The sequence below is a fragment of the Dermacentor andersoni genome, chromosome 9, assembly GCF_023375885.2.
Source record: "Dermacentor andersoni chromosome 9, qqDerAnde1_hic_scaffold, whole genome shotgun sequence".
In the NCBI taxonomy this organism is placed as follows: domain Eukaryota; kingdom Metazoa; phylum Arthropoda; class Arachnida; order Ixodida; family Ixodidae; genus Dermacentor; species Dermacentor andersoni.
This window is the reverse complement of record NC_092822.1, coordinates 62,416,180-62,437,229: the sequence shown is the minus strand read 5'-3', so window position 1 is coordinate 62,437,229 and position 21,050 is coordinate 62,416,180. Positions and strand designations below refer to the sequence as shown.

At 45.0% G+C, this 21,050-nt stretch overlaps 1 protein-coding gene across 1 annotated transcript in view; it reads right to left on the bottom strand.

Moving 5' to 3' along the window:
- Window positions 1-6,060, bottom strand: part of LOC129384054 (uncharacterized) — a 56,277-nt gene extending 50,217 nt beyond the window's left edge. Inside the window, exon 1 of the mRNA XM_055069137.2 lies at window positions 5,857-6,060. Coding sequence (XP_054925112.2) covers window positions 5,857-5,974 — 118 coding nt within the window. The 5' untranslated portion in view covers window positions 5,975-6,060. The remainder of the gene's footprint in view (window positions 1-5,856) is intronic.
- Between the last annotated feature and the right edge of the window lie 14,990 nt (window positions 6,061-21,050).

Here is a 21,050-nt window from a genome sequence, read left to right as displayed (position 1 = left end):
TACAATTTTTTTTAGTTTCAAAACAAAGTGTTACCCCTCATATTCTCATGTTAGAGCTTCTTGACTGTGCATAAAAAGAAACACCATTTGCTGGACCAGTTAGCAATGCTGAATAACTTTGCTCAGAGGCTTCTCATGAAGACAGCTACATACAGAACGAAAGTACCAGAACTATGCACAAACCTAAAGGAAGAAAGGGAAGACAATGGCAAGGCAAATAATAACACCTGCAGTCAATAAAATTGAGACATGCTTGCAACAGCAGCGGTAGCAGGCAGATAAGAAAAAAAACAAAAGGCACGGCACTCAACGTTTAGTGTTGCATGATTAACGTCACATAAATTTTGGCTCCCAAAAGAAATTACCTTAACGCTAGCCCAGTGTTCCAACCCAGATCTATCACATCTATTGCAACAACTGCAATATTTGCAGAAAATTTTCACAGGCTCGAAATGTAGCCTGTTTGTCTTACACAAATAAACTGCAATAACCGGCGTTCTTTAGCAGCATTTACGGTAAAGCAAACATGCACCGAGATACAATTTGTGAAGTTAAGATGTTCAATTAGTGATGAGAAAAGTGCAAACTCAGTATACGGTAGCTATGGGCAACTTCAATGCAAAGGTGGGGAAAAAGCAGGCTGGTGAAGAAGCAATTTGCAACTACGGCGTCGATTCTAGGAACGCTAGAGGAAAGATGCTGGTAGAATTGGCAGAAAGTAATAGGTTCCGAATAATGAACACGTTTTTGAGGACGCATAGCAACAGAAAGTGGAGCTGGAAAAGGCCTAATGGTGAAACAAGAAATGAAATTTACTTCATACTTTCTGCTGATACCAGAATAGTGCAGGATGTAGAAGTGATAGGTAGGGTAGAGTGCAGTGATCATAGGCTAGTGAGGGCTAGGATTCACCTAAAATACAGTTACAGAGGTTATATACCCACAAATCTAGTAGGTAGAGAAGGAGGTCCCATAGTAAGAGTGTCACCGGCACCTCCCATCAAACAATGCACAGCCTAATACCTTTAGTACAATGAATGCGTCTGCAGTGGAATGCTCTGTTAACAAAGTTTTTTATGTCCCTGCTGAACTATCTTTCTTATTTGACGCGTGCATCTATTCTTCTATGCAGACGACAATATTATGAAGACCTCTACAACAAATTTGGCCACACAACGAAGACACTTAGATGAGCCTCACGGCTGATTTGTTGCTTTATAACGAACAGCATGTAGCACTGTCATCACTGCCCCCCTGAAGATGTCACCAAAGTGCGCTCTGCACAAGTACTAGCACTAAGCGGAGCGCTTGAATATGCTGTCAGAAATAGTCCTGCTGGACTACTGCAGGGATCACTGAACTCGTACTCTATTTTTCGTAGCGCATTAGCGGGCACAACATACAAATACATTGCAGTTGATGGCAGTGTGATACAATATAACTGCAACTAATGACTGACAATGTCTTTGACATCAGCAAGGCCAGACACAACACGAATATCAACGAAGGCAACAGTGATGAAGATCCTGTAAACAAATCAAGGATTTTAATGGCAAGGTGACTGATAGAGGTATTTAACTGCAGCATTATTTTGCGCAGCTCCCGTATTTTGCTGTGGAGCATGCATGGCGTCAACCTCGGTGCAGTACGGTTGACTGCAGTCGCGCATTCTGCCAGACAAATAAGCAACTTATTTCACAAAGTCTCTCTTGAATTCATGTTAAACAAACGTTTCGTTTTGCTGAATGTACTCTAGCACGAGTGGTATGGTGATCAACGTTTACAATGGAGTGATCTGTATAACGAAGAATTTTGGATGCCCAAAACACTTCATTTAAAGGCATTCGACTGAATCTTTAGGCTCTGAAAATGAAATGTAGGAACCCAGGCTGAGGTAGGCATTTAAAGGCACAATAAAGGTGCCAGTAAGATGTTTCCAGACCCATAGTTCCCGCTTCTAGAGAACCTACTCATGCAGCTTCGCTCTCTTTGACCTGACAGTTGTCAGACTGGAATATATCTGTGATGGATTTTTTACCAAATTTCGATTCCCGCAATGAATTACGGTCTATTTATTTGTGCACATAGGCTGCAGCAGTTCATCCTCTGTATAATATATACAGCTGCCACTGTGGCAGCTGAGTGCTGACAACTGTACAATGTATCGCGAGTACATATTTGTATGTATCCTGCCATGTTGAATGAGCTCTTCACTGTGTAGTTGCACAGCTTCCACAAGCACGCCCTCTAGACAACATTGAACAGCAATGTATCACAGGTTTTCCAGGATCCTGGCACAGGGCATCAAAAGTCTGGTGCACAATGACAGGCAGTTCAGCAAGGAGCACTATACAGTAGACGGTTCAGGGGTGTGTCAAAATTTTGGCCACACTTGACCTTTGCGAGCCCTGTGTACTGTTCAGGCACAAAACTCAGATAGTCAATGGACAAGATAGTGAAGGTACATCTTTGCACATGCACAGGTATGTCCAAGTCCCTTACTCTTCAACTGGTCACATCAATATCTACTCAATATAATGTCACCACTTGTAACAAGAAAAAAAGAAAAATGTGTTGAACAGAGCCACATCTGAGGGCAACAGCACATCAGGCAAGGAACAGCGCGCCAGCAAACGTGGATAGATGTTATCAGATATACAGAGGGAGGGGAATTCAGTCTCCAGCTTTCGCATTCACTGGTGGATGCATGAAAGTTGAATAAAAAATGGCTTTAGAGAACCAATGAAAAAAAATGCAGCTAGAGCAAGAAGCCACTTAGCAATGGCAGAAAGAGGAACAAGAAACAAAGCAATTTGCAGCACCAAGCGAAGCAATGATGAAAGGACCTGAATAAACAGTGTTCTTTTTTTCATAAAGCTAACAGAATTTTCACAAATAACTTTTAGCATCATACAGCATAAGTCAAGCTTTTGAGCTTGATTGCTCAAAAAAGCCGACATTATTTGCACAAAATATCAAAACTAATAATAATTACAAAATATTTGGTACTTAAACATTAACTTGATTATGTTTTTGGCGCACACACTACAATTTACAAATAGTAGTAGGTGAGGTTACAAGGCACACACATATGTAGCTAATTCAGAGGATGACAACAGTTTTCAGATATGCATACGCAAAGGGTGCAATAAAATGCATTGATGTTCCAGGTATTTTTCTGCTTCCATGCATAAAAAGGCACTTGGTTAGAAAAGCAAGTGGAACAGAAGTAAATTTTTACCTCAAGTTTGACGGCGCTTAACTCAAAACTGTTACCAGTATTGAACTTCATTTCATAGTGGATGTCATGAAAACTCACTCGCTTGAACTTGTAAGTTTACGTAATGGGAATTAATTGCTTGGCAGCTTGCGCGACATCTTTACCGGCAAACATACGCGGGGTGTGCTAGATGCTTCATGTTCTTCTCAGGAGTGCCTCATCATAATTTATATGGTTTGGATGCTTGTTTTTTCTTGAAACACATGCTGTTATGTATGTTGTATGCATGATCCCATAGAGTGCATGCATTGTTCACTTCATTTTGCTGAATGCTTGAAGTCTCTGCCTCACAGGGCTTGAAGTCTCTGCCTTGCCCTGCACAGCCACCGGAATTGGCCCAAATTTCTTTCTTTCTTTTCTTTTGACAATAAAGCTTCCATGTAAAAATAGGTGATGAAACTTACTTTCAGAACGTCCCTTGTATTTAGATAGCAGCCCCTAAGCTAAACATTACTTTCTAGTGGTAATACTGTGCTATCTTTATGGGCCATATACAGGACAATAGTCTAGTTTTCATGCCAATTAGTGTTGTTATTAGCGGGCACCAAAGCTCACCAAATGAAAGAATGCCCAAAGTAAGTTTTGTGAAAAGAGGCCCTGATCGCGTGGTAACATCTTTAACCACGTATTCAATTTCTGAGTAATTCAGTTATACAAGCAAAACAGATTGAAGAAACTTTCATAAAGTTTCATGAGCAGTAGAAAGCTTATCTTCAAGTTTGTGAAAAATTACTCTTTCAAGAAAAATGTTAATTACTCAATAAAAAAAATGTATACCATAGAGCAAGAAGTTCTTCCAAATATTCTGGTTTAATTTCACTGATGAGGTGGTGCTGTAAACTAAAGTTGGAAGGCTGAAAACTGTAATATGCAAACAGTCTGATCACACGACCATGGTTTTAAAAGCCACTAAAACGTAACCACAGGTCATTAAACACAACACTGGTACCATTATTGAGAAGCAAACGCAAGCACTGGCATTCCACATACATCGCAGTGCCACGCATTGGTTCTTAAATCCAAAATCGTACTCAACATATCATAGCATTTCACTTAGAGGTGCTGTTAAATGTGCACGGACTACGACACATACTGTAATGTTTCACACCCTATATCTAAAGTTCGGCGCCCCTTACTTATGACGTGGTATGCAAAACAAATTAAGCTTAATGTTTGATACTTCAAATATGCATTTGTGTTACGCACATACGAAAAAAATTTAACACAATAATAGTGACCGGAATGTAAAGTATGTCGGCAATTTATCTATCTTTTCCTTGGTTGTTCCACATAGGTATGGAGCAAGGTGAAGTGATATTGCTTAGTTCCAATGCTTTAATTATTTAAGATGCAGTGCTGGAATTTTTGGACAGGAAACCTTGGTAATAAAGAAGGTCCCACTGCCTCTGCCTTCGTACGAAATGGATGGGAACAGAAAACTCGATTGAAAGATTTTAACTCCTGCTGCAATAAAAAAATTATGTGCTAGTTGCTTGAACTGCTGGAACAAATGAACACTGGCACTAGGGAAGATGTCAAAGCACTATATAGCGATAATCTGGCAATGTTTGAAAATAAATGTGAACATGGTGTATTTATTATAAAGGGTATGTTTATTATTGGACTACATATAATGGGTACCTGCTTGTAGCTTGCATGGTGGCACATGCCAGCCATGCAATGGAGCAGGGTGCAAAGGCCAGAACATTTTTTTTGTGGACGAAGTGTCTGTCTGTAAGAGAAAATTGTCAGGTGTCTTTAGTATTTTCACCCGCTGTAGACTATCAAAAAAGGTCTTGTTGTCCATTCAGTAAATATGTGGCCATCTTTAGACCAAAAGCAATGGCCTTGCGCAAGTTGGGTTGGGAGCTGCCTCATACTCATTTATTTTTTTTCATGTACATGTGCAACATTTTCTGACATTATGTACTGGTTGTTGTGAACACGCTATACACCAAAGTTAATAAAAATTTTGTATTCACAGTTAATACTGGTGGCACTCGATTATGAGGGCTAAATGAAGTTAAAATCTCCTGCAATAATCTTTTTCAGCTATGCCTTTAATAACTTCGGTGTCAAACGCATAAGTCAAAGTAGACGGAAAAAATTCCACAGCTTAGACAAGAATCTGTGAACACCAGTCATATGACCAAATGAATGTTTACAGAAGGAATGCTGAAAATTAGCCATGACTGTCAACTGAAGCGGAATGCTGGATCGTAGCATATTTATTTTTTATTTTTGTTATATGAAATGACAGGTCAGAGTCATACACAGGTAGGAATGTTGTCTTGGAGAGCAGCCTAAGAAAGAGTAAGTGCTTCAACTCGACTAACTCCCACAAAATGTGCACAAAGAAGGCTGACATGCTTCTATTCTAAAAAACTAGCACTGCTTTAAGATCACATGGATGCAGTCGTCCTGTGGAATTCTCACAGTGGAGTCAACTTCTTTCTAGGTAATATTACAAGAAACCATACGGTTGAACACGGAAACTTCTACATGCAGTTAAGTAACCTGTACCGCCAAACAAATCGATCAACCAATTGATGTACGAAAAACTCCATGCCCCTGACCTTTAGAGCTTCTCCTCAGTGTGACAGGACACATGGATATAGAGTTTCTGATGCCACGAAAACGAGGCGCTGCGGTGGGTTCAGGAAAAAGAACGCTCTCATGTGTGGCTGCGTACATGGCGAGTCAGATTGGACTTCTGAGTGAATGCTTGTTGGCACAGGTGGCACTGGTAGGGGCACTCTTTTGTATGCGTGCGCACATGCTGCTTCAGGGTGGAACTCTCGCAGAATGCGCTCGGGCAGTGGGGACACTTGAATGGGCGCTCGCCTGTGTGGATGCGGACATGCCGTTTCAGGGTGGTACGGTGAGCAAATTTATCTGGGCAGAAGCGGCACTTGTAGGGGCGCTCGCCAGTGTGTGTGCGTTCATGTCGCTTTAAGTTAGAAAGACAAGTGAATGCCTCAGGGCAGAAGTGGCACTTGAAGGGGCGCTCGCCAGTATGTATGCGCAGATGTCCTTGCATGCTTGACTTCATTGCGGTCACATAGGGGCACAGCCGGCAGGAATGCAGATTGCCACGCATTGACACGAGTGAGTCATACTGCTGCAGTGACCCTGATGACATGAAACCTGCAAAGACAGGGAGCAAATGAAGATGATGTGAAGAATCCATTGCTTATTTGATGGAACTAAAGTGCCACATTAGCAAGCGAAAAGGGCTGCCACAGTTGTAGGCAAAATACGGGAAAACCTTGGCCTACCCAACTCGCATATTACAGTTGTGCCATGCACACTGATGCAGTAAATGTCTCACACAAGTTCCTCTCTCTCTATACGTAATAAGTGTCCTGAATACACACAAACCCCTGCTCGCAATACATAGACAATGGATTTGGCACGCAATTTCGATGTTATGCCGAAACAATGATATGACTTTGCATATGTGACATTGCATTACACATTCACCTATTAAACCGAGCATAGTAGTTTCTCTCGTACATAATTTATAAAATGCAACACAACAATGGCATCAAATCGTACTGGAACATGTGAAGCATACGAAATGAAATATAACTATGAATGAAAGAAAATAATATAAAATCAAATAAAAAACATGAAACTAAAATGGACAATTTGAATTAGTAAAGGCAAGGCGCAGAAGAACAAGACTCAAGAAGAACACAAACGACAGGATTGGGAGGACCGGGTTTTATCACTGACTGGGCCTTAGGCATTTGAAGTCTGTGTTATGTTGTGGATAGTTTGATAGTGAAGCGTAGACGCTACTTTTTGTCTCGTTTTTTCTCCACGTTGGCTTGGAAAAGACGTTGCTCGATGAATTGCTCCTGGTGCTCCTCCACGTGTGGTTCTTGTTTGCTCATCTGATATTTTGTGCCAGACATGATTCCTGAGTCATCAATAGATTGCTGTATTTTACTTCTAAAGTTTCGTGTGTGACTCGGCTTGATTAACCTACATAAGGCAGGCTTGTTGCGGAAATAAACTTAGTTGTGAAGGCGCCGGTCCTGTCGTGTGTGTTCTTCTGAAATCCTGTTCTTCTGCGCCTTGCCTTTACTAATTCAAGCATGAACCAACTAGCCCAAGCAAGAGCGTTACTTAAAATGGACAAGCACAGAATTTACAAAGAAATGAAATGAATGGCATCACATCTCTATGTAGAGGAGAATAATTACATATTTCTCCACATTAAACAACGGATTGCTTCTTTCTATATGTGCATTGTAAACGTTTTCCATGATCCTTTTTCAATGCTTCAGCAAAAGCAGGATGAAACTGCAATCTACTGAGGGTACCTTAAGCTTCAGTTTGATTTTTACCACTGACACTACTGCAAATACGCCCAAAATACAGAACTGATATTGTCACGTGGTGGTGACGTTAAGAACACAGTGGCAATACTGTGAAAGGCAAAACTAGATTTTATTGGGCGAACCTGTGCCCACAAAACAGGCTACACTTATAGCACAACGAAAGCGATCGTCGGCGATCGTCGAAAATCTGATCAGCGGGTCAAGCGCGTCGGCTTTTATACAGAATCGTCGAATGTTCCAGACTAATCGTTGGGACCCGCGTGCCTTCCACAAAGTTCTACACCATTCGCGTCAGGCGAATAAATCAGATAACACAAGGTTCCGCGACAACAGACTGCGGATAGAAGCATCGATAACTTTCCAGAAACTTCGGATACATGCAAGCGCGTCCCGCGCTGTGCGATAAGATTTGTTAGACGGCGAAACGTGGTCGCCCGATAAATATAAGTACACGTGTCAATACCCCCCTCTTAAAAAGCATCGTCCCGATGCTACAAATATAAGAGCGAAACACAAAAGGACACTTATTAAACATAATTAACAAAACAACGAAAATAAAGCAAGTCCAAAGGTCAGTTACGCGAAGTCCCAAAGTTCGTCAACGCTGGTGGTACGGCTTGAGTCGCACAACGTGGACAACTTCAGGTCGTGAGCGGCGTCGCTGTGACAGCGAAATGCCGTCTGGCACGACCTCATAGTCCAGTGCGCCAATACGTCGGATGATCTTGTACGGTCCGAAATAGCGACGCAAGAGCTTCTCGCTCAGTCCTCGTCGGCGTATAGGGGTCCAAACCCAAACGCGGTCACCGGGCTGGTACTCGACAAAGCGTCGTCGGAGGTTGTAGTGTCGGCTGTCGGTCCTCTGCTTGTTCTTGATCCGCAGGCGGGCGAGCTGTCGGGCTTCTTCGGCGCGCTGGAGATAGCTAGCGACGTCAAGATTTTCCTCGTCAGTGACGTGCGGCAGCATGGCGTCGAGCGTCGTCGTCGGATTCCTGCCGTAAACCAGCTTAAACGGCGTGATCTGTGTTGTTTCTTGCACCGCCGTGTTGTAAGCGAATGTTACGTACGGCAGGACGGCATCCCAGGTCTTGTGTTCGACGTCGACGTACATTGCTAGCATGTCGGCGAGGGTCTTGTTCAGGCGCTCCGTGAGACCATTCGTCTGCGGATGGTAGGCAGTTGTCCTCCTATGACTTGTCTGGCTGTACTGCAGAATGGCTTGGGTGAGCTCTGCAGTAAAAGCCGTTCCTCTGTCGGTGATGAGGATTTCTGGGGCACCATGTCGCAGCAGGATGTTCTCGACGAAAAATTTCGCCACTTCGGCTGCGCTGCCTTTCGGTAGAGCTTTAGTTTCAGCAAAGCGGGTGAGATAGTCCGTCGCCACGACGATCCACTTATTCCCGGATGTTGACGTCGGAAACGGCCCCAACAAATCCATCCCAATCTGCTGGAATGGTCGATGAGGAGGTTCGATCGGCTGTAGTAACCCTGCTGGCCTTGTCGGTGGTGTCTTGCGCCGCTGACAGTCTCGGCATGTCTTGACGTAACGGGCGACGTCGGCGGTCAGACGCGGCCAGTAATACCTTTCCTGTATCCTCGACAGCGTCCGGGAGAATCCGAGGTGCCCAGCGGTTGGGTCGTCGTGTAGGGCGTGCAGTACTTCTGGACGCAGCGCTGACGGTACAACAAGAAGGTAGCTGGCGCGGACTGGTGAGAAGTTCTTCTTCACGAGCAGGTTGTTTTGTAGCGTGAACGAAGACAACCCGCGCTTAAATGCCCTAGGGATAACGTCGGTGTTCCCTTCCAAGTATTCGACGAGGCCTTTTAACTCCGGGTCTGCTCGCTGCTGTTTAGTGAAGTCTTCCGCGCTTATTATTCCAAGAAAGGCGTCGTCGTCCTCGTCGTCTTGCGGCGGGGGATCGATGGGGGCACGTGATAAGCAGTCGGCGTCGGAGTGTTTTCTTCCGGACTTGTATATTACCGTGACGTCATATTCTTGTAGTCTGAGGCTCCACCGGGCCAGCCGTCCTGAAGGGTCCTTTAAGTTAGCTAACCAACACAACGCGTGATGGTCGCTGACGACTTTGAATGGCCTGCCATAGAGGTAAGGGCGAAATTTTGCTGTAGCCCAAATGATGGCGAGGCATTCCTTTTCAGTCGTAGAATAATTGCCTTCCGCTTTTGACAACGATCGGCTAGCGTAAGCTATCACGTGTTCATGACCATCTTTTCTCTGGACTAGCACGGCACCGAGGCCTAGGCTACTAGCGTCAGTGTGGATTTCGGTATCGGCGTGCTCGTCGAAGTGCGCAAGTACGGGCGGCGACTGCATGCGTCGTTTGAGTTCTTGAAATGCGTCGGCCTGCGGCGTTTCCCACTTGAACTCGACGTCACATTTAGTTAGCTGTGTCAGTGGCTCAGCGATACGTGAAAAGTCCTTGACAAAGCGCCTATAGTAGGCACACATGCCAAGAAATCTGCGCACTGCCTTCTTGTCGATTGGCTGCGGGAACTTTGCGATGGCAGCTGTTTTCTGCGGGTCAGGGCGTACTCCAGATTTGCTGATGACGTGGCCTAGGAATAGAAGCTCATCGTAAGCGAAGCGACACTTTTCCGGCTTCAGAGTGAGCCCTGATGACTTGATGGCCTCTAATACCGTCGCGAGCCGCTTAAGGTGATCGTCGAAATTTCCGGCGAAGACAACGACGTCATCCAAGTAAACAAGACACGTCTGCCACTTCAATCCTGCTAACACCGTGTCCATCACGCGCTGGAACGTTGCAGGCGCCGAGCACAGTCCAAATGGCATAACCTTGAATTCATAGAGGCCGTCTGGCGTGATGAAGGCGGTCTTTTCGCGATCCCTTTCGTCGACTTCTAGTTGCCAGTAGCCAGACTTGAGGTCCATCGATGAGAAGTATTTAGCATTGCAGAGCCGATCCAATGTGTCGTCTATCCGTGGGAGGGGGTATACGTCTTTCTTCGTGATTTTGTTCAGTCGACGATAATCGACGCAGAAGCGTAGGGTTCCGTCCTTTTTCTTCACTAAAACAACTGGAGACGCCCACGGGCTTTTCGACGGCTGGATGATGTCGTCGCGCAGCATTTCGTCGACTTGTTGTCGTATAGCTTCGCGTTCTCGCGTCGAAACTCGGTAAGGGCTCTGGCGTAGTGGTCGAGCGCACTCTTCGGTTATTATGCGATGCTTTGCGACTGGTGTTTGTCGAATCCTTGATGACGTCGAAAAGCAGTCTTTGTATCGTCGAAGCAGACTTCTGAGCTGTTGCTGCTTAATCACGGGGAGACTTGGATTTATGTCGAAGTCTGGCTCGGGAACCACGGTCGTCGGGGTAGATGCAACAGAATCCGAGATGACAAAGGCATCGCTGGTTTCCTGAATTTCCTCGATGTATGCGATCGCCGTGCCCTTGTTGATGTGCTTGAACTCCTGGCTGAAGTTTGTCAGCAACACTTTCGTGTTTCCTCCGTGCAGGCGAGCGATCCCTCTTGCGACGCAAATTTCACGGTCGAGCAGCAAACGTTGGTCGCCTTCGATGACGCCTTCTACGTCAGTGGGTGTTTCGGTGCCGACCGAAATAACAATGCTGGAGCGAGGCGGGATGCTCACTTGATCTTCGAGCACACTCAAGGCGTGGCGACTACGAGGGCTCTCCGGCGGTATCGCTTGATCTTCCGACAGCGTTATTGACTTCGACTTCAGGTCGATGATTGCGCCGTGTTGGTTCAGGAAGTCCATGCCGAGAATGACGTCTCGTGAACACTGTTGCAGGATAACGAAGGTGGCGGGGTAAGTCCGGTCATGAATGGTAATTCTTGCCGTGCAGATTCCACTCGGCGTGATGAGGTGTCCTCCAGCGGTCCGAATTAACGGGCCTTCCCATGCAGTCTTAACTTTCTTCAATTGGGCTGCGATGGGTCCACTCATGACGGAGTAATCGGCTCCTGTGTCTACTAAGGCGGTAACTGCGTGGCCGTCGAGAAGCACGTCGAGGTCGGTGGTTCTTTGTCTTGCGTTACAGTTAGGCCTCAGCGTCGGATCACGGCTGCGTCGAGTTGACCTGTGGTTGGTACGTGGCGTCGTCAAGTGGTCTTTCGTCGGCGTGTTCTTTCCTGCCAGACTTCGTCGGGACGGCGGTGTGACGTCGTTGTTATGTCGTCGAGGTAGTCTTTTCGGCGTCTTCGTCGGCGGCGGAGGATCTTCGTCAGTTCGACGAACAGCAACCGCACCTCCATCGGTTGCTGCTTTTAGTTTTCCGGATATGGGCTGACGGACCGACCCCGGGCTGGGCCAGTGTATGGTCGGCGCTGTGGCGACAAGTAGCGGCCTGGTGACGGCGAACGGGACGGTCGTCGAGGGCTCCACTGAGTAGCGGCGAGGTAGTCGGCGATGTCACGAGGGCGTTGACCTTCCCGAGGGCGCGGTGCGTCGACGGCGAACCCTCGCAATCCCAGGTCGCGGTATGGGCATCGGCGGTACACATGGCCGGCTTCTCCGCAGTGATAGCAGAGCGGGCGGTGGTCGGGGGCTCGCCAAATGTCCGTCTTCCTCGCGTAGGTACGCTGGGCGACGGGTGGGCGTGCTGGCGGCGGTGGCGGCGGACGACGGAATTGAGTCGTTGCAGGGCCCTGGCGTGATCGCGGAGGGGGACCTTGACGGCGTGCGACGGCGGCGTATGTCATCGCTTCTGGCTGGGGCTGCGGTAATTGTGGTTGCAGCTCGGGAACTCCAAGCGATCGGTGCACCTCTTCTTTGACGATGTCGGCGATCGAAGCCACTTGGGGCTGCGACGAAGGCAGGACCTTGCGCAGTTCTTCGCGCACAATGGCCCTGATGGTCTCCTGAAGGTCGCCGGAATCCAGTCCTTGGATGGCGTACTGCGGCGTGAGCCCCTGGCGGTTATATTGCCGGGTGCGCATCTCCAGAGTTTTCTCGATCGTCGATGCCTCTGCCGAAAACTCAGCTACGGTCTTCGGCGGGTTACGAATAAGTCCTGCGAAAAGTTCTTGCTTGACGCCCCGCATCAGGAAGCGGACTTTTTTCTCTTCTGACATTTCCGGGTCGGCGTGCCGGAAAAGACGGGCCATCTCTTCCGTGAAGATCGCGATCGTCTCGTTTGGCAGCTGCACTCTGGTTTCTAGTAGTGCTTGGGCTCGCTCTTTTCGCACGACGCTTGTAAACGTTTGCAAGAAGCCGCTTCGGAACAGGTCCCACGTCGTTAAGGTGGCTTCTCGATTTTCGAACCAGGTCCTGGCGGCGTCTTCCAGTGCGAAATAGACATGCCGCAGCTTGTCGTCGCTGTCCCAAGTGTTAAACCTAGCGACCCTCTCATACGTCTCGAGCCAGGTTTCCGGGTCCTCAAATGTTGATCCGCGGAACGTCGGAGGTTCCCTGGGCTGCTGCAGCACGATGGGGGACGCTGGGGCTGCCATTGGGGTTGCCTTGTCCACAATCTTCTTGGTCTTCTCAGGTAGAAGTCCGTGCTCCGGGGGCAGCTGTTGAAGACGGCGGCTTGCTCGATGCTCCGGGACTACGTTGGTGTGCTCTTTGCGGTCCGGGCTTGGATCACGGCTTGTCGGGGGCATCCGGTACATGAACGAAAAGCACCTCCACCAGATGTCACGTGGTGGTGACGTTAAGAACACAGTGGCAATACTGTGAAAGGCAAAACTAGATTTTATTGGGCGAACCTGTGCCCACAAAACAGGCTACACTTATAGCACAACGAAAGCGGCGAACACAGTCGGCGATCGTCGAAAATCTGATCAGCGGGTCAAGCGCGTCGGCTTTTATACAGAATCGTCGAATGTTCCAGACTAATCGTTGGGACCCGTGTGCCTTCCACAAAGTTCTACACCATTCGCGTCAGGCGAATAAATCAGATAACACAAGGTTCCGCGACAACAGACTGCGGATAGAAGCATCGATAACTTTCCAGAAACTTCGGATACATGCAAGCGCGTCCCGCGCTGTGCGATAAGATTTGTTAGACGGCGAAACGTGGTCGCCCGATAAATATAAGTACACGTGTCAATATCTATAACATGGGGACATATCCACATGACCGAATATCTTGACAGAGCTACGTTCTCTGCCGATACATTTGCAGCCTTTTTTTTTACGTTGATGATAGCATATCAGGCACTGCAATAAAACCTTTTTTTTTCACGATTTCAGCAGAGCGACAGGGCAGCAAGTAGGTTTGCGATATCACTTGGTCCATACAAGGGAAAAGCAGAGTTGGCAATCAGTAAAAAAAAAAGTTAAAAAAACATCCGTGATGAAAATGGCAAGTAAATCACACATTAAATTGCTGTGTCACGTAACACACAGCAAACAAATCAATTCTTCCTGAGATCAGCCTAGTGAGCTGGATTCCTGGCAAAGCACAAACAAAACAATTTCTTGTATGTCTTGTAGGAGGTATGGACACATCTGTAAGAGCAAAGAGATTCCTGTTAGGACCAACAGAAACAAGTACATTTAGACAAGCTTCTTTTCCCTTTGTATCGACAAGAATGTTTAGGTTGGGCCATGGTGCTACACTTAAAAATTTATTACGATATCATATATCTATAAAGAACAATTGTTCATGCCTACTCCATAAAAGTGGAATGTATTGCACCGGTGCTTCGAACAGAAATTTTGCTCTGCAGAGAGCCTTCATCCCAATGGCTCCTTCGCCAAACACCAAGTGTCCCAATGCACCTGCCAGTGCTTATTCAGAACACTAAAAGTTTCATCCTTGAGTACTGGTGAAGGCTCTCCAACAGACACTGAACATGACAACAAAAAATCCACGTATCACTACGTAACATAAAATTGGTCCTCAAACGGGAAGACTTCTGTCACTCGGCATGCAGATGGAACAAAAACGCTCATCAGTGAGAGCACTGTTTAATTTTACTTCTGTTGTCTTCTCCGATATTTTTTCAGTTTGTCGAAAACTTGCCATGTTGGAACGCTACAGCCTGGACAAAAGCTTCATGTACTACCAGCTGGCATGAACAATTTATTGCAAAATGCTGTGCATGCATTACAAGGTTCCATGAGAATTACTTTTCACGGGCAAAAGCATGATATAATGTGATCCACAGAATACCCAAACTGGGGATAGCAACAGGTGTTGCTATCGCTATGCTGGAAACACCCGCCAATGGGTCATACCCGCAGCCTACAAAGTGGTGAAATGTACATGTTTAAACAGCACAAAGTTTCTAGCAATACTATCCAATTCATGTCAATTGCAACGATATACTTCAATGGCTCGCACCTGACCCAAACGCAGCACATCTTTTCATTGTCTCCACTTAACAGTACTCTAGTAAAATCCAGAGTGCATTCAATAGTACAAGGATGGCCAGAATAACCTAGATGTGCTCTTCCAGGCTGAGAACGTTGGCTAGCATTGCACTGCAGTACATGTGGGCACTGCCTGCATCTTCAGAGTTGCACCATTCTGACAAAAAATAAACATACTCTGACTAGACTTATGGTTGAATCAACAAAAACGGATTGGCTCGGTTCTCTGTGTGTGAGCATACCTTCCCTATCTTTCAGAAAACAAAAAAGATATATCGTTTTTAAATGACGATTATTCAGTGCATGGCCTCAAGCCATTTGAGTGTCATTCTTGTGTGTACATATACATATATATACTCACACCATGTTTCAAATAAATTTGTTGAAGTTAGCGCATGTGCTGCATCCACTTTCTGTCGTTGCTTCTTGCGATTCACTAGCATTCACTTTCATGAACTTCACGAAGTTTCTACACTTCTGTTCTGTTTCTTATGATTCCAATAGACTAGCTGGGGAGCAGCAGATTAGCAATTTCGCTTGTTGAAAACTAAGCATGCAGAGCTTGCAGTCAGTAAACACAGTCACACCCATACATCACTACCTTAAACTTTAAATCCACAATAAACCAAACTACTACGTCATGTAGAGGGGCAATCAAGTAGAGGGTTTTTATGAGATGGATTTCTGGCAAAGTCCGAAGCACACATTTTCTCGGACACTCTGTAGGAAGGGTGGACACATCTGTAGTGACACAGAAAAGATCACAGTTGAAGCTAGCACAAACAGTAATAGCACATTCACACAAACATTTCCCATATGTATCGATAAACATACTGAGGGGAGAGAGGCAGAGGTACATTTACCAACATAATATGATGTCATCTATCTACTGCAAACAATTATACAATCATAGCAAACCTACTTCATAAGACTGAAATAAATTTCTTTTCTGAGCACAAATTTTTATCTGCATGCAATTTTCATTACAATGGCCCTTCCATGAAACACCACGTCTCAACGTATTCTTGCCAGCACTCTTTTAAGTTGATTAAAGTGTGACTGGTGAGGACTGCTGAAGGATTTTCTACAATAACTGAATGTGACATCCATTAAGTACTTCAATACATACTCCAGAAAAATGGTTGTCGCACAAGGTAAGGCAAGGTCACTCCCCACAAAACACAAAGCTTTTTAAGATGACTCGAAAGGCATGTAAACATATTGGTATAATATGAAACATTCAATTACCATTGGTAGCAAGAGGTTTTCAAAAACATTTTGAAAGCATCCATTTCGAAAAGCACATTTGGACATTTGTTTTTTACCATGAATGCTTCCTTGTACGTTGTATCTTTAGTTGTCAAAAATTTGTAAAAAGGTTTAGGCTTAATCTAATGTTTAAAAGGTTTTAGTGCCTCGGTTCTCTACCCAAAGTAATGCTTATGCATTTAAATGTGCTTAGAAAAATAAAATTCGCGACTTGTATAAATGGCAGATGCAAAAAAAATGTGAACATATAATTATGTCAGGCAAAGAAAATCTACATTTCCTATAATATGAATCTGGCTGTGCAGAGAACAGGGCTCTTACGCCATTCTACACGGTGTTTTCTTTTTATACAAGACCGATTTTTTACAATAAGGCTATAAGGACTGCAAACATGGCATTTTTGCAGAGAACTTCCTAGGTAAGGTGGACATACTTTGCCACTAATAATGTGATCTTCAGAACATTTGCTAACAAAAATTTATTAATTTACTTTTCTATAGGTGCCCGTTGTGTAAATGGCGTATTTGAAGGCAGCCACAAAAAAAATCTTTAAAATTGCACCTAATTCAAGATATTTATAATTGGATTTCAATGGTAAATCCAGGCAACATTGAAACCAAACACCAGGGAAGCATGGGAGAGGCATCCCCGCTATCAAATGAAACTGAAATTTTCCGCCATGACAAGTGAAAGAAAGTTTGAAACTGAATGTCTCGGCCAGCCGCGGCAGCTGCTAATACGTCAACCTTTGCCTGGCAGGCACGTACGGCTGTATGTCGGGTCAGGATTTGCCGCAGCATGCTATCATTTAAATTTAGCCCCACACTTCTTTACAAAGCATTGTCATCTGACACATAGCGGGATGCGCTCAGTATCGATATTGCATCGACTGAGATTTGGAATTTGATGATAAATATCTCAAATTATGCGTTCGTTTTTTCATTTCTAAAATATGGGCATGCCATAAATTGTGTTGCGCTACAAGTTTTCCATGTATATGATTGCCCTCAGGTTAATAGTAAAAAACAAATTCTTGTTAATTGGTCTTTTCAGATTAACTTAAGCAGCAGAAAAGTATTTCCGCCTCGCCATAGAGCTTGTATGTGAAGATGACAGGTGTCTCACAGTCATAGCCTTTTTATGAAAAATCTGAATTACCCCAAAAAAACCGCCCTGTATATCTAGATGCATGTAGAGATTGTTCATTTGGTCACACTCATTCTAGCTTATATGCGCCTAATCAGAACACAATTTTTGATATTGCATTACATGTGTAGTGCAAAACGGGCATGCAGGCCAACAGAGGAGTCAGTCTTCTCTCTTGTCTTAAATGCCCCATTTTCGCTACGCATTAAGTTTATATGTCTGAGGTTGGTTATCCTGTGAGTAATCGGATAGTTGTTTTTTCGCAGTCACAGATGGCTGCATGTACTACATGAAACATCAGAATCCTAGTGCACAACAAACACAGTGATGTGTACCTGCGTTGAGCTATGTATGCTCCCACTATTCTATCAATTCAACAGAGCTGAAGTTGCCTACATTTTCAATCGCTAGATATGTACTGCAATGGAGATTTAGCGAGAAGGTGTTCCTTTTGTACTAATAATGCTCATTGCCCTTCATAGCTTATGGCGCTGCCGAATGGTTAGATATTACTGTGACCCAGACACACGACCTGCATGGATGTACTTTCAAGAACGCTTAAATGCCTACTTCGAGGTGTAAAAAGTGCAAGAAATGCATTCCAGAATTGTTGTCAAGGTTATCACCCTTCACAACACTTTGAGAATTTTAGTATGATTACAACAGCACATGTATATTATCTGCATCTTTTCACAAACTTGCTCAGTGACCATATGTTCTGGCGGTGTGTGTGTGCATGGATGTGAAAAACGGGCAATAAAAAAAAAAGGGCCTGGTATGGTCTAGTGCTTAAGGTGTCGGATTTGGGAACGTGAGATTACAAGTTCGAATGCTGCTGTAGTGGGCTTATTTTTCTTCTTTTAGCACAGTGTTCTTTATTATATAAGTAGTCATTGTCTTTAGTTCTGATATAAATTAATTGCTATTATCGGTTCTAAGACTGATCTAAGCTGGGGCAACACTGATTTTTAAAGAATACAGGTACTCCCTGCAAAAAATTTATGAACATAATTGTTAGGTCTTGCTCAATTATTCCAATCTAACCATAGCAGCTTCACCAACTAATAGAAGTAATGAATAGAAATAAGGAAAAAGCCTCTTTCCGAACGTGAAAGAGGCCCGCGAATACACGCAAAGTGCCTCGAGTGGCCAGTCACGTGGTTCTGTCCAGCTACGTGGCATTTGCATGTTTTTAAATCTTGGTGCTGCTAGAAGCACTTTGTGTATATTCACAGACGTCTTTCACGCTCTGAAAAACATGTTTATGTAGGATGTATTCAGCCACAGAAAGCTGTATCGAGAATTTTTCAGATTGCTCTACAATTTTCTCATTGACAGTTTTCATCTAGTTAAAATATTTGAGAAGCTTATTAATTAAGATTATTTATGTAATTAGGCAGAATACAAAAAACAATCAGTATCTCCAAGGGACGGCAAACAACATGACCTTGGTGTTGCCCAGCTACATGGCATTTGCATATTTTAAAAGTTTCGTGCAAGTTACAAGGGGCATCCTGTATATACAGCAGATGCTCACACAAGGTCAAAAACAACAGCCATACAACAGGACAAGTCTGTACACCTAACATGAGATAAAATATACATGTTCAAACAGGACATGAGTCATCACTCAGGGCATGAATGTTAAGACATAACAGCAGACTAGAATTTTCCCGTCTTGCATTGAAGGTGTTTAGCCAGGTCAACGAGGTCTACTCAACCACTCCCGGAACTTTCTTAGCTGCACTGTAGACACACTTATAACGCCATGTGTTGGTTTCATTTTCTTTCATGCTTATATGCTCTAAACCCTCTTAAGCACTTCTTTTACAGGAAATGTAACTGCACCGACACTGTTCCATCACCACTGTTTTTTTATATGTGCAACCAGAAATATTTATTTTGTTTATTATTGCTTTTCCTTTTTCTCCTTAAAGGGAACCTGGAATGATTTTGACAATTTTGTACAACGATACTGAGTTGTTAGATCATTAACTGATGCATCTAAGTGTTCTGTGTAAAGCGTGTAATTTATTATAGGGTTTTAAAAATGTATATCGCTGCCGATTGCAGCACTCTGCTTGACGGAATTTTCAGCCGCACCTGCACATATGACGTAAGTCACCCAATTGACAATGTCAGTAGGGCGAACTATCCGATTGGCTGCCCAGGGCGCGTCGTCAATTTTTGCCACTTTTATGGTGAACAAATGATGTTCGTCATAGTTGGAATGTTAGTTAAGTTGTTTCTATACAAAGAAAGTAACAGAAAAAGAAATGCACAAGAACAATTTCTCACTACACTTAAGCACTTCCGGTACACAGCAAGCGCCGCCTGCTTGAGTTACAACGTGCTCCATTTGGCGAGAGCTCCGCGGTCAGAGTCGGTCTCAGTCTTTTTGCGAGCACAGTTGTAAGATCGTTCTGAATCTTTGCCTTGGTTAAAGTCATGTGAGCATTCTTTTTGTTTGGTTGAAGTGCGTGCTTGCTCGACTTCTCTGGGGTCCACTCTGTGTTTCTGTATCTGTTGCATTGCAATGTTGTGCTGTTGGCTCGCACCCGGGCCACTTCCAGAGAGCGCCTGCTTTGGAAAGGTGGTGACCGGACACTGTTCGGCAAAAAATGGAACAGCAGGTGTTCTCACGTACTGGTTGTGGCGAGCACCATAAATCGCACAGCAAGCCGCGGTGGAGAAGGGAGTCTTTTGGGAATGTTTGGGTTGGGCCGAGGCAGCACAGGCGGCTTGGGGCGTTCGAGCGGCGGCCATGAACGGTGCGATTTACGCAGCCCGGACAGAGGGTCCCGCGGCTGGGGGTGAGAATGTACGCGGCTGAGCAGGCAGTGTAGTCTGAGACTTGAGAGACAACGGACGGATCTCGTCAAGTGCCCGATCAGAGCGACGGACTGCTCCGAGGCCTTTGCTCAGCCGCAATCGTTAATGTGAACCGTCTTTCCTTGTTTACTATATACTTAGTATAACCACTAATGTCTGTCCGTAAATAAATTCAGTTCAAATTATTGATACCCAGCATCTTTCGTCCGGGAATACCGAAGGAGAGGACAGTGCAGCGGCTTAGGAAGAGCCAAGAACAAATGAAAACATGAAGAAAGAAGAACCCGGCCGACGAAGAGAGAGAGAAAAAACTTACTACTACGATTCGATTTTGTTGCGTTGTGGACTGCAAACGTAGCGCCTGGCAATATAGTAAGCTACGACATTGTGTCCCTCTGCAAGGCAGCAGACTGGCTCATGCGAATCAGGCTGCAGCTATCCAATTGGCACCAGGATTTGTGCGTTTGCGACCGTCACTTTACGCCGGACAATCACTAATGCAATAGCGTTTCGGGAGTCTGGTATGGGCACATTGCAAGTGCTAGGCGGCGCCCTGTCTTTCGGACCCCTAGCGCCATCTGACGAATAGTTGCTCAAATGTGGTAGGATTACTCACGGCGTCAGCAGCTTGCGCTGCGTGTTTGGCGCCCTGTCAAACGGTAGTGATCGCGCGAAACAGTGTGCCGATATTAATTTTAGCTGGGTTTCGGGAATCACAAGATCTTGCCAGCTTTTTCCGTAGAAAGAATTTGGAGAAAGGAAGTCGTCAATTTGAAGCGGGGCACGTGTACGACGTGAGGGAAGTGCTGAACTCGCACGGATCGGAAGTGACTGCTAGGTGTATTCCGCAAAC